Below are 21,878 nucleotides of genomic sequence, written 5' to 3'. Positions count from 1 at the left end.
TGGTGAAGTGTCATACTTGCAGATTGTAATATATTTAGCTTGTCTTGGCGAGTATGGTGATTGTTATTAATAGAAGAAAAGTAATTCCAGTAGCTATCAGAATAAACATTTAAATCAGATTTAATTGCTTTATATATGTGTGATAATGTGTTTTAATAGGAGATTTGTGTTGTATGGATAACATCAAATAATACAATAGTTTAGGTATTGACTTTTTTTGTTATTGTGGACATTGATTAAAGTTTATTTAAAAGATAAGGTCTACTTTCTTGTAGGTCTAACCATAACAGAGTATCAGTTTCAAATTCAACCTTGAAACAGACTATTGATTTCAAATCATATCATTTACCATCATCTGATACCAATATAATAAATGTTTTTGCTTGAATAATGACATTTTTCTGTAATCAGATGAGAATATAACTCATTGAGTGTAAGATATGGGGAAAAGGAGAAACAACAACTCCTTATATATATATATATATATCTATATATCTGTATATGCATACATGTATATATATATATATATATATATATATATATATATATATATATATATATATTGAATTTGAAATATAATTTCTAAAAGCTTTTTAAAAGAAGAATCATATAGTTAGATTTATAAGTGTGGCAAGAATAAGTAGAAAAAGAATCTTTTATTTTCAAAATAAATGACTTGTTCACTAATGTTAATTTTTGAGAATTAATATTACTATTTATATCACCTGACAATATTTCTAATATTTTTTCCAGTCTGCAGTGTATTCAACATCTCTATAAAAAGGGATATAGTCTTAATCACTGATGAAATTGAATAAAATTCCAGGTTGGGTAAACCTGTACCTCCATTAATCCAGTTTCTCATATGATAGGTTAGTGCAATTCTAGACTTATTTTGGAACCACAAGAATTTTTGAATCATTGAGTTGAATTTCTTGATTATTGATTTTGGAAGGGGTAAAGAAATTGATTGTATAATGTAAAGTATTGTAGGGAGTAAAATAATTTTTATGATTGAGAGTTTTTCTTCCATATTAAAGGAAATGTTTTTCCATTTATTTATAAGATTTTCAATTGCATATAAACTATTATTATAATTTATTTGAATAATATCTTTAATATTATTAGTTATTACTATACCTAAATATATTGTCTGTTCAGATTGTACTAAGTATTCTGTATATTTATTGTGTAGTGTAAACTTATTTGGACCAATTAAAAGATTTTGAGTATTTTTATTATTATTATTATTATTATTATTATTATTATTATTATTATTATTATTATTAAATGTTAGTCCAGATTTCATTTGAAAATCTTCCATATTTCTAAAGATTGCAGATATAGATGAGTTATTACCCCCTAAGGTTATAAGTATGTCATCCACAAACATTTGTAATTTGGAAGACACATTAGAAATCAATTTGAAGCCTTCAGTGTCTTTATCCATTCTAATTAAGTTTGCTCATGTTTCCATTATTAATGTGAAAAGTAAAGGAGATAAAGGGCATCCTTGTTTAGTTGCTTTAATTATTGGTATATTTTGAGAAATACTAGTACCAATTTTAATGTAGGCTTGACTGTCTTTGTATAGATGTGTAATAATATTTATAAAAGTATTAGAAAAATTTAGTTCCCCCAATAGTATAAATAAATAATCCCAATTAACTGAGTCAAAAGCACAAATTATATCATGTCTAATTAGTGTTAGGCTTCTGTTTAAGATTTTAACAGATTCAGTCAAGGTTATAGTTCTTTTTATATTACCATACATATTTCTCTTTGTTATAAAACCTATCTGGTCTTCATCCACTAATATTGGAAGAAAAATGTTAAGCCTATTTGCATATATGGACATGGGCATTTTATAATCAGTATTTAATAAAGAGATTGGTCTAGAGGAAGAACATTTGGTGGGGTCTTTATTAGGTTTCAATTTGGATAATATAAAGGTATATTTCCATGAAGGTGGAATTATATTTTTGTTTTGAGAAATGTTAAAGACTTTATGAAGTAATTTTAATGCATTATTAGGCAAAATGTTATACATTTCTAGAATAATCCCATCATTAAAGGGCATTTTGTTTTGTTTTAGTTTGGTAATTTGAGATTGAAGGTCCTTAAAGGATATAGGTTTATCTATAATAGCAGGTTGTTCTTCTGAGAGTCTGTTTTAGTACATTTATTAATGAAGGTTTTAATCTTTTCTTTAGAGTCATTTATCCTAGGTTTCTGATTGACATTAAGGAAACGTTTTTTAAATTCTATTAGAATATTCTGTAAATCAGAAACCATTTTCTCTTTTTTGGGGAGAATATCTCATTAATATGATTAAGCTTGCTTAGTCTCTTAGTTTTCTTAGCTAGTATATTTAAAGATCTAGGGTTAGTGGAAAAGTTTATAAATTTAAATACATCTAAGCTGATCATATTTTTATGGTTTAAAATCTCTAGATAGTTATTATTCAATGAGATGATTTCCTTTTCTTTACCATTTTTATCTTTTCTCCCTTAATAAGTTTTAAATTATCCAATTTGAGTTGTATGTCTTTTAATTCTTTATCCCAAGTTTTTTTTGTTATACCCATTAATGATTTTCCCGTACAGATAAGCTTGTAAAGCATCCCAAATGTATATCTCTGAAATGTCATTTGTAGTGCTAAGGTTATAAAATGCTGAATTTCTAAAGAGATGAATTCCTTGAAATCTTTTAATTTTGTAATATAGGCAGGTATTCTCTTAATTTGAATATTATAATTTGTGTTGATTATTAACTCCAAAATTATAGAATTATGATCTGATAAGGGACATGAAGTGACCTTTGTGTTAGTTAGACTATTAGTCAGATCATTAGAAATTAATACTCTATCTATTCTTGAATATGTATTACGTCTATGAGAGTAAAAGGTAAAAAATAAAGAGTTTAGTTCTGAGTGACTCCACTTTTTAATGGAGCTCTGCTAATGTTATCACTGCTCCTACAGCATCATCTAGCAGATATTGTATGCTCTTAGCACATGCAGGATCTCATATGTGGTTTGCCACTCAAGTGTGTACACCATAGATGAAGGAAGGTGCATTTCTAGGAAATATTCAAAACTTAGCAGCACCTTTTAGGGAACGTTTATTTGAAATTAGTGCTTTAAGAGAAACATTATCACCAGTACGTAATATCAGTTCTACTTCGGCAGGTCACCTCAAAATCTACCACCCCCTGGCATCAATTGTTTGCTCCTGAAATACTAAAAACTACTTATTAAATAACCAAATCACATCAAAGACATGTCATGTTTTTGCAGTTAGGCTTGCTCTGCTACCTTTCATGTAGGGGACTTTACCCCCAAACTGAGCTTACTTATATGTACTAACTGTAGTCATACAAAAGTAAGGAAGAATGAAACACCTACAAGGTTAAACACAGCTGTTGCACAAAATATGGCCTCATTGTTTGATTCACTTAATAGGAAGTATAAGCAGTGTGAAAGGCAGTATGGGAGAAATGGGTTTTGGAAGTTAATGTTGACAAGTCAGATGCTGGTCACTTGTTAGGTGGCAGTAAAAGGAACATATGTTGTCTCACCGTCTGTCAAAGCTTTTTGGTTTCATCTAATTTGCATCAGTATACTTCTTAAGAGCACAACTAAAAAAATGGTTTATGTTTTTGCTTTATGTTAGTTTACATAAGCACTCTGTTTGACATTAGTGCTTTGATTTCAGTTATGTTCTGAGAAGGACTGACTCTGCGTCCTCTCATCATGCATTTCTGGCCAGCAAAGGCCACCCTAGGTTTCTATTTCTGCACACCAATTTCTGTCAGATAGGACTTTGAGCAAGGAAGACGTATTTAGTCATTGTTTTGTTATCTGTCATTTGTCCAGGGGTACAGTTAATTTGACATCTTACTCATTATCACAGTTAGTATGATGTGTTTCATTTCATAGTTACTGTTTTTATATTTCTTAATAAAAATTTGTATTTTTTCTCTTAGTGTTATCAGGACTTGTGTTAAGAGAAGATGTTGAAGGTAAGCAAGACTGTTCTTTATTCATCTGTTTTAATTATTTTTGTTTAGTTTGTGCTTAGTGTAGTCATGACTTAATATATTTATAAATGCTAACATAATGATTTTCAGTAGACTTGTATCATACTGATTCCATGTATTTATGATTGTAAGTGGCCACCAAAAGAAACATCACATATGCAATGAGCTCTCTGAGTGACTTCCTTTTCAGGACTTTTCTCAAAAGATTTCTGGGCAAACATCTTTAGGATTTCTTCATCCTGAAAAGCTATTGACATATAATACAATAAGGGAATGCTAGCTTGCTCCAGAATCAAAAACTTGCAATCCTTTGGAATGAAATGCCAAGAACCACGTCACCAATGTGACAACGTTGACAAAGGCCAACTTTACGCTACTCAAGTCAGAAGTGACAAATTTCATGACACACATGCAGACGGGAACTGAAAGTTCGACTGCCGAATCCTACACTAAAGCACTGTACGAGCACATCCACTCATGCATGAATCGTGCCATCCCAAATAGAACCAAGATGCTCTCCTCCAAAAAAGGGAAGCCAATCTGATGATCCCTTGTCATAAACAAACTATACAACAGAAGGAAGAAACTGTTGCAGAAAAGAGGAAAATCCCAGTTTGCAGTAAACTCCCTTACCAGCCTCAGTAAGAAGCTGAGACCCCCTCATAAAATCCTGCAAAGATAGTTACGAAAATAAAATTGCCATGATACAAAAGACAGTCACAAGGCATTCTATAGCTATGTCAAGAATCTAAATGGCAATGCTCAGATCTGTTCTGAGCTACAACAGAATGGCATTAAATATATTGATCCCAAGGACATTACCAATATCCTGGCAGATCGATTCAGTGCCAACATCACCCACCTCTCACCCCCTGAAGGGCCCATCTCAATACAGAAAGATTGCCAAATTCTGGTAATCATGGCCACACAGGTAAAAACTGCACTCTCCAAAGCTAAGACTACATCATCCATGGGACCAGATGACATCCCGGGCTGTGTACTACATGAACTACAAAATAAACTGGCACCTCACCTAAGTATCATGTTTAATCATAGCCTCACCTCAGGCTTCGTGCCCACTGAGTGATACACAGCTACAGTTATCCCACTCCACAAGGGGGGGGGGTCCACCTTGGATCCTGGGAACTACTGTCCCATCAGTCTGACAAGCCTGATCTGCAAGGCCATAGAATGTATTATCATGGAACTTGTAAACAAAGACATTGGCAACCTTCAAACACTGGACCCCACCCAGTTTGGGTTCATGAAGGGCTGATAGTGTTTCCTGAACCTGATTTACTTCTTCAAATCAGTCTCCAGAGCCATGGACGAGGGTAAGGCAGTCCACACAGCCTATCTGGACCTCACCAAGGCCTTCGACACCATCTGCCACTTTGGAATCATAGACAAACTTACTAAGCTGGACATAAATCCCTACATCACTCGATGGGTTGCCAACTGGCTTACTATCAGAACTCACACTGTAAAAGTAGCTGGCTCCAAATCCAGCTCCAGACAAATGGAGTAACTCAGGGTTCAGTCCTGGGACCGCTCTTGTTTGGTGTCTACTTCACTGAAGTACAGGCCGACACTGAGGGACTCTGGCTAACAAAGTTCGCAGATGACTGCAAACTGGGAGCCATTATTGAATCCCCAAATGATGTGGATATTCTACAAAAGGGCCTTACAGAAACAGATGCTTGGTGCCAGAGCCATGGGCTCAAGCTCAATGCCAAGAAGTGTATAGTTATCCCCTTTGGGAAAAAACATGTACCCATGAATTACCACATAGGTGGCAGTACACTAAACACTGAAAGTGTGATAAGAGACTTAGGAGCACAGGTGGACAGTGGTCTCACCTTCGATAACCACATCACCACAACAGTCAGGAAATCCTTCTATGTGGCACACCTCATCACTAAAGGGTTTTCATCCAGAAAAAAGGAGGTCATTGTCCCATTGTACTCATCCCTCATTAGACCCATCATAGAGTACAACGCTGTGTTTGGTATGTACCTCACAAGACGTGCAACAACTGGAAAGGCTGCAGAAACACCTCACTAAAAGAATAACAGGCCTAAAGCAGATGCAATATGCTGACCGATTAAAAATCTCCAGCTATACTCTGTCGCATATTGTCTACTTAGAGGCGATCTCTGCTTAACATACAAGGCCATGTCAAACTCAGAGCTGTTGGACATACTACACTTAAAGAAATCCCAATCCATCAGAGCCACATGCACCAGGGACCTACACCTTGTCATCACAATGAACAAAACATGCTGGAGGGATAGGTTGCTGGCCAAGAGACTCCCCATACTCTGGAATAGACTGCCCATACATGTCAAGCAGAGCGCCTCCTTGGCCCTCTTCAAAAGGAACCTTGACGACTGGATGGGAGATAGGAAATTTACCCTAGGGATCATGTCAGTCGCCCTGCTAGACAGGAGTGCAGGGAAGTAAATATTGTGGGAAGAAATAGCCAGGGAATTGTTATGGCTAGGCTTGCATAGGCCCTAGGGCCAATGGCCTAGTACCAACCTATGAACCATTCCAATCCTATTTTCTCTCAGTATGTACACCATTACCAAATGAAATACTTTGCTATTACTTCTTCTTATTCATAGTTTTTCAAGCTGATGGTGTTAACACAAAGCAATAGATATGGAATATAATATTTATTATATACAGCAACAAAATGGAAAAAAATAGTTGTGCAGGAACAACTGCTCTTGATATTGGCATACAAATTACTAAAGTAGGCCGGTGTCACAACATCTTATGTAAGATCCATGTCAAAGATCACTTTACAGTCATTAAAAATAAGAAAACAGGCTTTAAGCACAGTTTATTCAATTAAAATGAGAGATGAATGCTTTTGCCCTTGTCAGAGCTTCATCAGATCTAAGTTGTACATAGCAGTAACAAGTAATACATACTTTCCTATTTTCCATATAAAAAGGCATGTAAAGTACAATGAAGGCTTTACTCCAAGAGCACTTAAACAGATCACATTCAATGGCAGTGATTGGAACAGTAGTACATTCAAAGTTTGCATCTTTGTTGTGATTTCTGCTGTTAACTCCTTTATCTAAGTAAAAAGAAAGTCACTTTATATCTGACTATTAATCAGTGTGCTAGATATAATGTCAAATAACAATGTAGGCATCAGGTTATGCATCTTTATTACATTAATATAGTATATAATTAAACAGATGGCAGTGAAAATATACTCTTTGCAAAATGTTGTGATGGGAGAGGGGCGAGGACTGATGGTTAACAGAATTCAAAACAGAAATCTACTGCTAAGGGCAGAGGTGCAATTAGAATTTAGCAACTGTGTGTGAGTCTAGGAAGTCTCAAAGACCTAGGAAAGTAAAATGCCATTACGGGTAATATTAGTAAGCTAAAAGGAAAAAAAAGTGTGAAGATAATGTGTATGTGTGTATGAAGATTCATAGGCTCAGAAAACATAAGGGAGGGGAGGGGAAGGCTCAGAGATAGGCCACACATAAGGACAAAGGCACACCAAACCAAACTCTCTCTGTATATATATATATATATATATATATATATATATATATATATATATAGACATACATATACATATACATATATAGATACATGCATAAAAATGGTGACTGTATATGTGGTTGTGTTAAGTAAATAATGGTTCCATCTAAGGTTATGCTCATGCAAAATTATTGTTTTAAAATCCTTTTGCCTGTTTCTGTTAATAAAGTGAAGTGCTTCCCCATATCCCACAATGCTGGCATGTACCACTGTGTTAGCTCACACTATTGATCAGACACATCTTAATATGAACAATTCAAATTGACCTTAAATTAATCCTCAGATACCAAATAAAAGTAAAAGAGTTGCAATGGAAGTAAAAGTAAAAATCAAAAATCTAACTTAAACTTTGTATACAAAATTAAATAAACAATTGAACATCTATTATTAAAGATAAATAAATGAAAATTAAAATCAAGCATAGACATGAAATAGTATAGCTGTAAAACAAACCAAAAAACATTACTTTTATTACTGTGTTTTAGTAAAAGTTGGTATGTTCCAGTTTCTGTAACTCGAGTATGCTGTTAATGGAGCATGTCCAATTGAGTATGGATTCCAGTAAGCTTTAAGTCAAATCTGCCATTCTATTTCTTTTTTCTCTAGCTTTGTATTCATATTTCCTTATAATGGGCTTGATTTGAGTCTCTCAATGACATGAAAACCAAACTTTTCTTACTTCTTGCAGACCTGAGTGTGTCTAGAGAGGTGTTCGGCCACACTTATTTTGAGAGGGTTAATTGTTTTTCTTATGTAGAATGTTTAACATTATGAGCTGCTTGCCTAGTATACCAAACATTATTAATGCAGTTACATCTGTCAGTGCAGGCATACTTCTTTTTCAAGTTTGAACATATAAAATTATTTTGTATTGTTTTGGGTCATGAATGCACAGCATCTGCAGTCTGGGGATTGCAAGGAAAGGTTCCGACCTGTAGCTCTCTGGATGCATTAATTTCTTTTTCATTTTCTACCCAACTTCTAATATTTATACATTTTTGATATATAAAGGATGGTTGAGGGTCCAGAACCTGACTGATAGATTGGTTCCCCCGTATGATGCTCAGGATCTCATGCTATCCGTGTCATTATTCATCACGGATGGATGGGTCTTGGATCTGACTTCGGATCCAAGCTGGCAACTAATGGACAGATCCAGAGCTCAAGCTCCTTCCCTTCATATAATCCTCTACTGAACTCTAACCCTCAGATCTCATTTGCCATTGAACATGTTGGATACATCCGAACTTGAGTGCCTTCTCAGCTAGAAAAGTTCTTATTTTTCTTGCCTTTTTCAACCTCTTTTTGTATTTTAGGGTATCTAAATTAGTTAACCTCCCCTCCCATAGCTTAGAGTTAACTGTTTCCTATACTCTTGTCATGGTAGTCCTCTTCCATCCCTTCATCCCTTTTTTCCTTTTCTTCTCTGTCTTTTTCTTGTGTGAGTGAGTGTTGACTATGGCTGAGAAACCTTCCAGTTTCAAGCAATGCTCTTCATGTGGTCGGAAGATGCCTTATTTCTACTCACATGAGGAGTGTCTTTACTGTTTAGGAGAGGCCCACCTGTAGGTTGAATGCGACATTTAGGCCAACAGTGTCAGGTATACCTCCCTTCTCGACTCCGTCAGGCTCCATGGCTGGCTGTGTTCCTTGACCCTCAGAACAAGCTCTGCCTCATCCCTGTGAGGCTGTCTGTGTTCTCTGGGGGATGGGTTTGGGTCCTGAGTTTTTGGACCATTCCCTTCCCCCTGGGGGCTTCGGCACTCAACAGTGGGCTTCAGTGCTATATCAGGGTCCCTTCCCCCTTCCTGGGTGGCTCCAGCCATGGGAGAGGAGAGGGGGGCTTCATCCAGCTTGTCGGCCTTCTGGGTGGTAGAGAGGATCTTTTTCAGCTTGGCAGTCACCTCTCCTTTGTCTCTAGGTGCTCCACAGCTTTTCTGGACTTTGAGTGGTGAGGCTTCATTATCCTTCCAGAGTCAGCCCTCCCAAGAGTGCCTTCAGATGGGGACTGCCCCACTCTGGGTCTCTGTCTCTTCCGAGTCCTCCCCAGAACCTACTGTGCTGGGAACCCCCTTGGAAGAGAACATGTATGAGGAGACACCGGGACTCCCCCAGAGAGTCTCTCACAGAGGACATGGATTTCAAGGAGGGAGACAGGTCCCCAGACTTCCTTCTGAGGAAGTGTCCTTTGGGGACATCCTCGAAATTCTCAAGCAAAGAGGCGGTTTGTCTTCCCCCACCCTGTCTTCAGAGGAATCTGTCTTCCTGAAGACCTTCATGATAGGCCCATCTTCTACTTGGGGGTCCCCCCCCCTTCTGACGAGCTCATAGAACTCATCGCCGACAAGGCTTGGAAGGGGCTGGACACAGTGGAACCAGTCCCTAAAAAGGTCAACAAATTCTCTCAAAGATAAGACCATTGGATAAGGGCATCCCATTTGATGCCATCATGGTGGCTGCAGCTACTAAGAAGGAGCTGACTGAACAGAGCTCCACAGTCCACCCCCACCAAACAGAGATTCTTGGGCAATTTACTGCTTTGCAAAGCATGTGTTCACCTCAGCTATGTTCAGACTGAAAGCAACCAACTACATGGCACATTTTACCCAGCTTCAGAGGGATTTGGTGTCAGAACTCACCACTTCCCTTACAGAGCTGCTGCCTCTGGAGAGTCTTAAATTGGTCTCTCCTAAGCTGTCTACTCTGACTTCCCTGGCTAATGCTTCAATGAAAAATTCCACAAAAAAGACCTGGAGTAGTCGAAGAGATTAACCAGACAAGTTGCACCAAAAGTAGGTTAAATTTATTGGTTGAAGCGCTTTTCGTCTGCACAATATGCAAACTTCTTCAGATACAACATTAAAATTCTTACTACACCTATAAAAAGGTTCAGGTAGATTAAATTACCCAATCAAATAAGACAAACAGGTAAAGCAATCATTTAAAATTTTCATTTAAAGCAGACAACTCCACCTTCTTAAAGACATAAGAATATTATTTTAGCTTCCTCATTCAAATAGTCTAGCGCAAACAGTGGCATATAATTTTGTAGCTCACTGTATATTGTGTGCAAGCTCAATGAGTTAGTTCATCTCACAAAGACAAACTTTCTACACTCTAAAACATGTATAAAATAAAAATAAAAGTAAGAAAAGAAAAATGAGTAAAACTTACAAATCTACTAACAATGTTCAATGTAATACCAGTAAAAATAGTATTAATGAATATACTACTGATGTTAAGCTCACAACAGTTTCATCTCTGTAAGCTTTTCAGTTTAAGAATACTACTTATTGAGCACGATTCATTTAAACCTGGGAAAATATAAGCATTTAACCTAATTTGCCATTTAAGTTCTAGTTCTTCTAAAAGTAATGGTAATGGGGCTCCCCTTTTGTCTTGGTGGATTTGATCAATTACCAAGAATTTGAAACTGTGTTCCCTATACTTGGATATATGCTTAGCAAGTGCATTATCCTGTTTTTTCTTGCTTATAGCATATTGATGTTCATAGATTCTTTCCCTGAGTTTCCGCTCCGGCTTCCCTACATAAAAAGTGGAACATCTTTGGCACTTAGCCAAATAAACAACCATTTTAGAATTACAGTTCAATCTACATCTTAACTTCTATTCTATACTCTGCACCACAAACCTATTGCTCTCTGCTATGTGTCTGCATTGATTACAATTTTGGCATTTATACATCCCCACTGTTTTCGAATAGGTGATACAAGGTTGTTCTAAGAGTGATTTCAAATTTTTACCCTTCCTAAATGTTACATTAGGATGGTCACCCATCTTAGTAAAAATGGTGGGGTTGCTTTCAAATAGACCCCAATTCTTACAGATAATATCTATGCAGTTATAACTGTGCATGTTGTATGTTAAAATGAACCTTGGTCCTGAGTTTTTTGATGTACTTGACAGACGTACCATTTCGGCCACCTGTGTAACATCTGTGGTAATTATCTGTTCTAACTGTATCGATTTAGTACCCAATATAGGTTTATATACACCATTCAACCTTTTATTCCTCACTTCACTGATTAGATCATCTATTAGGTTTGTAGGGTACCCTCTATGGACAAACATGCTCTTTAATAATTTGCACTCCTCATAGAAGTCTTCTTCCTGGCTCACGATACGAGCCGCTCTAACTAACTGTCCCTTAAATACTGACCGTTTTTGGTAGTTTGGGTGACAGCTTGTGAAGTGCAAAAAAGAGTTGGAGTATGTGTTTTTCCTATGAATACAGGCCACATAGCTATTCATCTCATTATTCTTAGACAACCAGATATCAAGGTAAGCTATAGCTTCGTTACTGTATGTAGAAGTGAACCGTAGAAATTGAGTTGAAGCATATTGCTTATCATGGCGTCATCTTTAAGTAAAATAAAGATATTGTCTAAATAATGTGTATAGAACACTATGTGCTTCATGAGAGTGGGGTTTTTAAAAACATGCTCTTTTTTCCCAGTGGGCCATTACCAAATTGGCTATACTGGCCCCACAAGGGGAACCCATGGCGACACCAACTTTCTGTAAATGGAAGTTGTTGCCGAGCATAAAGAAGTTGTTATACAAAATTATTTCAAGTAACTCTATCACGAGATATATTTTTCTATCCGTACACCATTTTCCTTTAGCACAAAGCTCACCCATTCAATTCCTGTATCTTGGGGTATACACGTATACAAATCCTTCACATCTACTGTGAGGAAGTTGTTACTGATATCAAATTCTAACTTATCTATCTTCTCTAGGAATGACCATGAATCTTTACAAATTCGCTGTTCATATGACAGGTATTTTTGCAAAATAGAGTTCACAATTTAGCACAAGGGTAGGTAGGAGAACCACGACCATCCACTAAGGGTCTCATGGGAGGACTAATCATGTCCTTATGAATCTTAGGTATACTGAACAAATACGGGAACCTAGGATGTGTAATAGTCATGTAATTAAAAAAATTTTGTTGAAGTCTACCCTCAATAAACATGTCCTCTGTACTATTCTTAATAATGGTGTATTCTCTATTAACTTCTGATCTTGAACTCAATTCATATGAAGGGTTATCCAATAACTTCACCATGCATTCATAGTAGTCTATGCTATCAAAGACTACCAGACCGCCACCTTTATCTGGTTTACAGATGCGTATATCATGTGTTTTGATGTAATTAAGGTGTTCACGCTCTGTTCTGCTACTGTAATCATTATTGTAACTATTATAGGAATATTTGAATCTCTGTCTTATATCCAATTCACATATTTGCACAAAAATATGCACCAATGGGTGCAAAGGAGGATTATACGTGCTAGGAACTCTAAATGGGTCAATATCGGTTTCATCTATGTTACCCCCCCCATCATCAAATTAAAATTCAGTTTCCGTGTAAAAACCTTGACATCTATTATTGCTTTCACTAGATCAAACTTCTGTTTGGGGACATATGTATAGCCTTTTGATAAAAAATCTGCTATATCTGTAGTAATTGTCACAGAAGAAAAATTATAAACATTAAAATCACCTATGGAGTTAGTAATAATGACAGGTTTTACATCAATAGGTGCTAGTGGAATATTGTCTTCCCTATTATGTGCAGCAGAATTGTCATTTAGTTCATTCAAACTCAAGTCCAAAATGCTATTTTCAGTGTGAAAACAAAATTCAACCAGTCCTGAGTCTATACTGTTAATTTCAAATCAAGTGTTAGTTATGTCCTGCGTTTCTTGGACCTCTGTTTGTTCACTTTGTTTGAGTAAAAACTGTTTTGTTGTTTGGGTTTGGCCCCAGATCGGTCGGTATCCCAAAAATTTTGATTCTGTTGCCCAACATTACCCTGTTGTTGATTGCGATTTTGCAATCTTTCACTCCTCCTGACGTCTGTCATTATATGCCACTGTTTGCACTAGACTGAATGAGGAAGCTAAAATAATGTTCTTATGTCTTTAAGAAGGTGGAGTTGTCTGTTTTAAATGATTGTTGTATTTGATTGTCTTATTTGATTGGGTAATTTAATCTACCTGAACCTTTTTATAGATGTGGTAAGAATTTTAATGGTGTATCTGAAGAAGTCTGCATATTGTGCAGACGAAAAGCGCTTCAACCAATAAATTTAAACTACTTCTGGATCTCATTTCCATCCCTGGAGGCTTCTGTTTCCCAGTCTCGGGACTCTTCATTTAACTTCATAGTTTGTCCAGTTCCAGTAATCCTTTCACAGTCCAGGCTTCCTTCCCTAGTAAGGAACATTATTTTGACCTCTCAAAAGCCAACTACTAAGAAGGTGTATTCCAGTAAATGGAAAAGGTTTTCTGTTTAGGCTAGACAGCGTAATTTGGATCCCTTTTTGGACCTGATTCCTGATATTTTACTCTTTTTGTCTTCTCTTTTTCAGGATGGGGCAAGTTTTTCTACTATCAAGCTTCAGTTAGTGGCCATTTCTAACTTCCAGATGAACGAGGAGTCTACTTTCTCTTCTAAACTGTGCAAAGCCTTTCTTAAATAAGTTTTTCTCCATAGACTGCCTATTAAAGATCCTTCCCCACCATGGGATTTGATCTTGGTGCTGCAGTCTTTTACATAAAAACTCTTTGAAGCAGCTGCTTCTTGTGATATCAAGTTCCTATCTTGGAAAATGGTGTTTTTAGTTACCATTACTTCTGCCAAGAGAGTGTCAGAGCTGCAGGCTCTAAGCATTAAACCTCCATTTATTGTCTTCCACAAAGACAGGGTGTTCTTCAGGACAAATCCTTCATTTATTCTGAAAGTGGCCTTGGAAGCTAACCTCAATCAATCAATACAACTCCCAGTTTTCTTCCCTAGTTACTGTAGCAAAGGAGAATACATGTTGCATTATTCTGATGCTCATAAGCAATTATGTTTCTATCTGAAAAGGACTGAAACATTTTGGAAGTCAGACCAGCTCTTCTTGGCCCTTTCTCAAAACAGAAAGGGTCTGGCAGTTATTAAAGTGAATATTTCCAGATGGATTGCTAGTTGCATTTCCTTTATTTTTGATAACAAGCATGTGGAGTTATCCAGACCAGTTAATCTACTAGGTTTGTGGCTATGTCATTGTCCTTCTTAGATAAACTTTCCTTGGATGTGATTTGTGCTGCTGGTACTTGAGCTAATCCCCACACATTTGTTTCACACTATAAATTGGATTTTGTATCTAGGAACAGAGTTTCTTTGGTCCTCTATGCCCCAGCATATCCTTCCTTGAGGCCACCCAGGGCTCATAGTAGCTGGGGATTCTGACCCATCGGTGATGAATAATGACACATATAGCATCAGATAAAGAGTTATGTACTTACCATAACTTGGAATCTGTGCTATCCAGTGTCATCATTCATCACATTTGCTCCCTCCTTCCCCCTGCCTTCTGGGGATCTGGTAGAGCTGGGATGGTTCCAGTTTGGGATAGTTTGTTTTTCCTATGCAGAATTTTCTGCACTCCTGTTTGTTCAGTAAACTTGATCTGAGGGTTAAAGGTCCGCAGGGGATTATGAGACGGGGAGGAACTTGAGCTCTGGATCTGTCCATTAGTTGCCAACTCAGATACGAGGTCAGATCCAAGATCCATCCATCCTTGATGAATAATGACATTGGATAGCACAGATTTCAAGTTATAGTAAGTACATAACTCTTTTTTAAGACCATTTTTCTTTTTATTACATGTGAATCCATGGAATAAGTTAGGATCATGCTTCTATTTGTCATTTCCATCATTGATACTGGGTTGCATGACATTTAAAGGTTTTCTTCTGGGGGGTGGGGTTCAGCAGAGCTGGATCATTATTTTGTTTGAGGAGTTTTATGGGTCCCAGAATGTTGGCCACCAAATTCTCATTATATCCTCTTTCCAGAAAATCTTGCTGTGCTTGATCTAAGTTAGTGAGAAATTAGTCCATCCCCCAAGAGGCTTTGACTGTTCTCATTCCTTTTTAGTGCATGACATTTTTCTTAGTGATTTTGGGGTACATGGTGTTAGCATGCAGTAATAGATTCACTCATGTAGGCTTTCTGTAAAGGTCATTTTTGAGCTTCTCCTCATTTCTATCATTATAGATGGTTATATCCAGGAATTCCACCTTATCATAACTAAAGTGTGAAAAGTCTTTGGTGTTTTTGATGTAGAATAAGAAGCTGTGCAGCTTGTCCAGGGAGCCTTTCTATGTGATAAAGATTTAATCGGTAAAATGATTGTAGCAATTCATACATTGCTAGAATTCTGAGGAAAAGATGGTGTTCTGTTCCCATATGGCCAAGACTATAAAGTCTAGGCTTGGGGCCATAGTAGCTACCAGAGTTATCCCCCTTGTTTGTTTGCACCATTTTTGATTGAAGGGTGTAAAAGGAAAAACTTCAAAGATCAATGCACGTTAGGTTCAAGCAAGGCACCCTTTATTACTTGCAGCAAGGAGACAAAGCATGTAGGTACAAGATATGTCTAACTTTCTGGTGATCAGTATGTTATTCGTATACAGTTCTCTCCATGTCACACAGAAAATGTTACTAATCTACTGCTGACGTAGTTGGACACAGTTTTCTGTATGTTACACAGAAAATGTTACCAGGCTTATTGCTGACATGGTCAGATTATTGCTGTCTTGCAAAAACATTTGAGAAAAACAACCTGGCCTTGGGCTTATTTTAGCCCACCTTGACTCTTCAATTCTTCAGTTGTGCAGTTCTAATACATATGTTACATTTTGTCTAGATTCAAGGTACATTTCTAGCTTTGGTACAAGTAGTGCTGACTATGGTTTAAGCTTTCAGACATCTATTGTTTTCTTTATCAAGGCTTCTAGCAGCTGCACATTTTCTCATGGCATAAGCAGAAATAGAATGTCTCTTATTAAGTTTCCGGTAGCTGCACATATTTTCATTGCATAAGCAGAATAAAGTGTCTTTTATTAAGTTTCTAGTAGCTGTGCAGATTCATGCAGCATGAACAGAATAAACGTATTAACCCTTTTAAGTCTTTAATGTACTAAGCATGCATATTACTATTATGCATTTTTCTAACATTTCCCCCCTTTTAATACTTTTATTCTACTTTCAAAACAAGCATAAACAGTTTTTTCTTCCCTTAACCTCTTCCTACTCAGGATTTGCAGTTAAGAGAGTCATTTAGTTTAAGCCCATGAAAGCATTTTCAGTTTTTTAGTAACTCTTCGAGTTCAGCGTCTTGGTATAAGGTTTCTGAAACTGAAATATCTACAACATTTTTGATTAGTCCTTTTATGCAGGGGATGCAGCAGCACCCACACACCATCAGTAGAGCTATCCCTACACAGATGGCAATCAGAATGTTCATCAGGATACTGCCCCACCCCCCAAACAATTTCTGAAAAAAAGTCCGTCAGTGGATTTGGCCCCGGTTTGGTCATGGCCGACACCTGCTGAATTACCTCAAGATGGTTGTCTATCTCGTGTTTGTGGTCAGGAATATACAAACAGCGCTCCTCCTGGATTAAAGCACACATACCTCCTCTCGCCGCTAGGGTGAAGTCAAGAGCCATGCGATTTTGAAGTACCACTGTTCTCATGGCAGTCAGTTCATCGGTTACCAATTCTAGGGCAGAAAAGGTTGCATTACTCATTATTTCGAGAAGCTTAGACAATTTTCTCATTTCCCAGATTGATTTAGTTGCTCCATATGCTGGTAGTACGCCTGCCCACGATATAACAGTATCACTCAGATCCATGTGCGACAGTCCGTTGTTATTCCCTGGGCCTATGTTATGATGGTTTTTCCAGGGTGCATTGATTTGTCCCATTGGATTGACAGGCTTCTTGATTTCTCGGACATTCCGAATTTTCCCCTGAGGTAAAACTGCCATGTGTCGTATGGCCAGAACCAGGTACCCCAAAAAACAACTGCCGGACCAATTTTCAGGTAGCCATTTATATGCTTTTCCTCTGCATATAAAGTTACTATACCCTTGCTCTGCATGAAACATTTTTCTGTCGATTATGGACAGTTGTTTGTAGAGGTCAGCATTATGTTTTACTTCTTCAATTGTCCTATGCATCAGTTCAACAAATGAATCATAGCTCGTGTTGCAATAGGATCTGATGTTATCGGATTTAGTGTAGCATCTATAGGGAACAGTTACATTGCAATAGCTCCAACCCACCTTGACTGTATCATTCTTATAAAAACATACTGTTCCCTTCTTTCGAACAGACAAGTGCAATGCTACCTTATCTTTTGATGTGACATTTGATGTATTATGAATTAAGTTTTCCCAGGTCTTGTTAGCCCCTAGGGGAACTGCAGTTAACAGAAGCCTCCCATATGCTGTTGGTAGAGCCGTGCAAATCCAGCAATTCAAAACATTGAAGGTTTCAGCATACACATATTTGATTGCCTGGTAAGTATTAAAGTTTGGGTGCCACTCTGCACACTTATTTAGTTCTACTTGCGTGGCTGAGAAAAGAAATGGCCACAATTAAAAGATTATTGTCACCAGTACAGTCAACAGGATGGTCATGTAATACTTTTGTGGAAACGGTTGTTCTGCATTTCCGTTTTCTCCGGTTCTTCCAAGTAGGTGTATTTGGATCTTACTGGATTCCGTCATCTCACTTTGGACACGTGATCTTACTCTCTGCCCTAATAGGACCTTCAGCACCGATGGTTTCTTCACTGGGTTTGAGACAGATCAGTTCTATTGATCTGACCCCCCTTTGTAGCCAGACTCTGTGCTTAGGGTCCCGATGGAGAGGTAAGATCTTTGTCCAATTCAAAGTTCTTAACCAGCTTGCAGTGCTTCAGGTGTATCCACGAAGCCCGTTCTGCTATCTTGACTGCAGTAGGTGTCGAAAGAAGCACCTGGTAGTGACCTTCCCACCTTGGCGATGCCCAGTTCTTTCGCTTCACAATTTTAATCCATACCCAGTCTCCTGGCATCACTGCCACTTCCGATGTTTCGGTCTGTTTTTTATCTGAAACAGAATTTGACTGCAACAGATGTTTAGAACTCAACAACTTTTTCATATATTCAGCTAGTGTGAAATCAGCTTCCTGGTCTGATGACATGAGAAGTTTCCACTGGGGTGTATAATAAGCTCTTCCAAACAGTTTTTGAAAAGGAGTCAATCCTTTTGCTGTAGGGACAGTTCTCATGTTCAACAGTGCCAGGGGTAAACAGTATAACCAAGTTTTTCCTGTCTCAGCTATTAATTTTCTCAATTTGCTTTTTAGTATACCATTATGCCTTTCAACCAGCCCTGCAGACTGTGGATGGTATGCACAATGATTTTTTAAAGAAATACCAAAATGCTTACTTAACTGCTGTATGGTTTGATTTACAAAGTGTGTACCATTGTCACTGTAGATTCTTTCCGGAATGCCAAACCTAGGAATAATTTCCTTGACAAGTACTTTTGCCACTGTAGCTGCATCTGGATTTTTGGTTGGAAAGGCTTCCACCCACATGGAAAACACATCTATAATGACAAGACAATACTTCTTATTTTCACATTTGTTCAATTCTATGAAATCCATACAGATAGTGTGAAATGGATATGGTGGTGTGGGGAAACTCACTTGCTTGGGCTTTATCGCCCCCCTGTGCATGATGTTTGTTACAAATCTGACACATCAAACAAAATTTTTTAGAGTAGTTTGTAAATCCGCACGTTGTGAACACCTGGTTCCCCAGCTGTACCATCCCCCCTGTTGAGACATGGCACAGCCCATGGCTCAACAATGCTGCATAGCGAAACAAGTTAGAGGGTAGTATCGGTTTTCCTTCTTTAGAGATGTACAGCCCCTTTTCGAGGATTGCTCCTCGTTTTATCCATTGCTGTTTTTCAGCTTGCATAGTGAGTGTCTGCATTGTTTTTAACATGTCTATATCTAAGGTTTCAGAGGGTTGTAATTCCTCATTTAAAATACTTCTGTGGCTGCTTGTTTTGCAGCTGTATCAGCTCTTGCATTACCTTTTGAAATCCTATCCTGTTGCTTGGTGTGAGCTGTACATTTGCAAATGGCCACTTTCTGAGGTAACTGAATAGATTCTAAAAGATCTAAAATAAACTGTGCATGATTTATAGGTTTTCCAGTAGATGTTATCATTCCCCGTTTTTTCCACTGTTGTGCAAACACATGTACAGTGGAAAAAGCGTACTGGCTATCAGTAAAAATGTTTACACATTTACCCTTTGCTAAGGTACATGCCCGTGTCAGGGCAATCAATTCTGCTGCCTGTGCAAATAAATTGTGTGGTAAAGATTTTGCTTCTACAATCTCAGTATCAGAGACTACTGCATATCCTACTAGGTTTTTTCCTGCAGGACCCCTTTTGCATGAGCCATCCACGTAATATGTCACCTCGGCATTATCCAAGGGGACGTTTGTGAGATCTTTTCTAGGTAGGGTCTTTTGCTCAATTACCTGCAGGCAGCGGTGTGGTGTGCCATCTGCAGGGGTTGGGAGCAGAGTAGAAGGGTTCAAAGTCGTACATCACTCAATTGTCATATGAGGTTGGCTCAACAATATAGTCATGCAGGAAAGATGCCTAGCAGGGGAGAGATATGCCACTTTTTCTTGCAGTAAAATGATCGCGACTGCATGGGGTACTCTCAAAGTGAGAGGGTGGAACAAGACTACTGAGGCTGAAGCCTGTACTGCCATTGCAGCTGCAACTACTGCTTGTACACAGTGGGGTAAGGACCGTGCCACTGGGTCCAGCTGTGATGAATAATAAGCAATGGGATGTTGCTTATCCCCATGCTGTTGTGTTAATACTGATGTCATGTAACCCTGCTTACAATCTACAGTCTGGGGAAAACGTTTATGATAGTTTGGCAATCCCAGAACTAGTGAGGACGCTATTAACTGCTTTAGTTTACAAAAGGCAGATTCTGCCTCTGGTGTCCATTGTAACAATTCCTGCACTGCCATAGGCATCTTATGTATAAGGTCAGTTAAAGGTGCAGATTCCAAGGCATAGTTTGGAATCCAGCTTCGGCAAAAATTAGTTGTACCCAGGAAGGACATCATTTCCTTCTTGGTAGTGGGTTTTGGTGCTTGCAAAATTGCTACTTTTCTGTCCTCATCTAACGTTCTACCTTCCTTGGATATTACATATCCTAGGTATTTGACTTGTTTTTTCCAAAGCTGCAGTTTGTCTTTGTTTACCTTATGTCCCTCAGCAGCTAAAAATCATAGAAGTGCTATGGTATCTTCCCTACAATCCTGCTGGGTGGGGGCCACCAGCAGAATGTCATCAAGATAAAGTAAAACCTGGCTACCTTTTGGTGGGTTGAATCCCACCAAGTTGCTTGCCATTTCCTGTGAGAATATCGTTGGACTTTCACAATATCCCTGTGGTAGGCTTGTATATGTATCTTTTTCCCTGAAATGTAAATGCAAACCAATACTGGCTATCAGGGTGTATTGGTATCGAGAAGAATACTTTGCTAATGTCTACCACAGAAAAATACTTTTGCTGAGGTTTTAAGTCATTTAACAGGGTGTGTGGATCTGGCACTATGGGTGCCCTTGGTATTACCGCATCATTTACGGCTTGTAAATCCTGGACCATACGCCATTCTCCATTGGCCTTTTTAACTGGAAATAAGGGTGTGTTACATGGTGAATCGGGAGATTCTACTAGTATCCCTCCTTTAAGTAAGGCTGCTATAATAGGCTTTATCCCTGCCTCTGCATCTTTTCTTAAGGGATACTGTCTTTTTTGTGGTCTAAATGCTGACTTTGGCATAATAGTAACTGGCCCCGCTGTACGAATGAGTCCTACAGCTGATTTTCCTGTTGACCAGAGAGTCTCTGGTATATCTCGCAAGGCATTTTCTTCCTCCTTTAATAGGAGTGTCCATCAGCTGTCTTCGCAAGATTGCAAGTGCACAGCTGGGTTGGTCTGAGTTATCCAGTTCAATTTTTGTACTTGTATTCCCTGTCCTGACAGTTCTAGTTCTGTTTGTTTTTCCCATCTCATGACTTTCTCTCCTAGGTCTGCCCATTTCATATTTTGTTTTTAGTTAAGCTCACATGTGGTAATCGATTAGATTTATAAAGTGCAAAAAACTCCTGGGGCAGTGAACAGCTGGCCACACTGTTCCCTTCTGTGTCCCAGTACAGGTTACACAGCATCAATCTATTTGTATGATTCTTAAATAATTCTTTCTCATATTCCTTATCAGGTCCTGGTGTGTTACAAAAATACAGGGTACAGTGCAACAGGTGTTGCTTGTTAATGTCAAGGGGGGGGGGACTTACTGA

The 21,878-nt window shown here is 38.0% G+C and overlaps 1 protein-coding gene across 2 annotated transcripts in view; it reads left to right on the top strand.

Moving 5' to 3' along the window:
- ALPK3 (alpha kinase 3) overlaps nt 1–21,878 on the top strand; it is a 1,816,810-nt gene that overhangs the window by 1,460,148 nt on the left and 334,784 nt on the right. For both annotated transcript variants that reach the window (XM_044057338.1, XM_044057337.1), the window contains one exon: nt 3,988–4,023. In XM_044057338.1, coding sequence (XP_043913273.1) covers nt 3,988–4,023 — 36 coding nt within the window. The remainder of the gene's footprint in view (nt 1–3,987; nt 4,024–21,878) is intronic.

The sequence above is a fragment of the Protopterus annectens genome, chromosome 15.part0 (assembly GCF_019279795.1).
Source record: "Protopterus annectens isolate FY-2018-M chromosome 15.part0, PAN1.0, whole genome shotgun sequence".
Lineage (NCBI taxonomy): Eukaryota > Metazoa > Chordata > Ceratodontiformes > Protopteridae > Protopterus > Protopterus annectens.
Note: the sequence above shows the minus strand (reverse complement) of the source record. Positions and strands in the feature narration are given on the sequence as shown.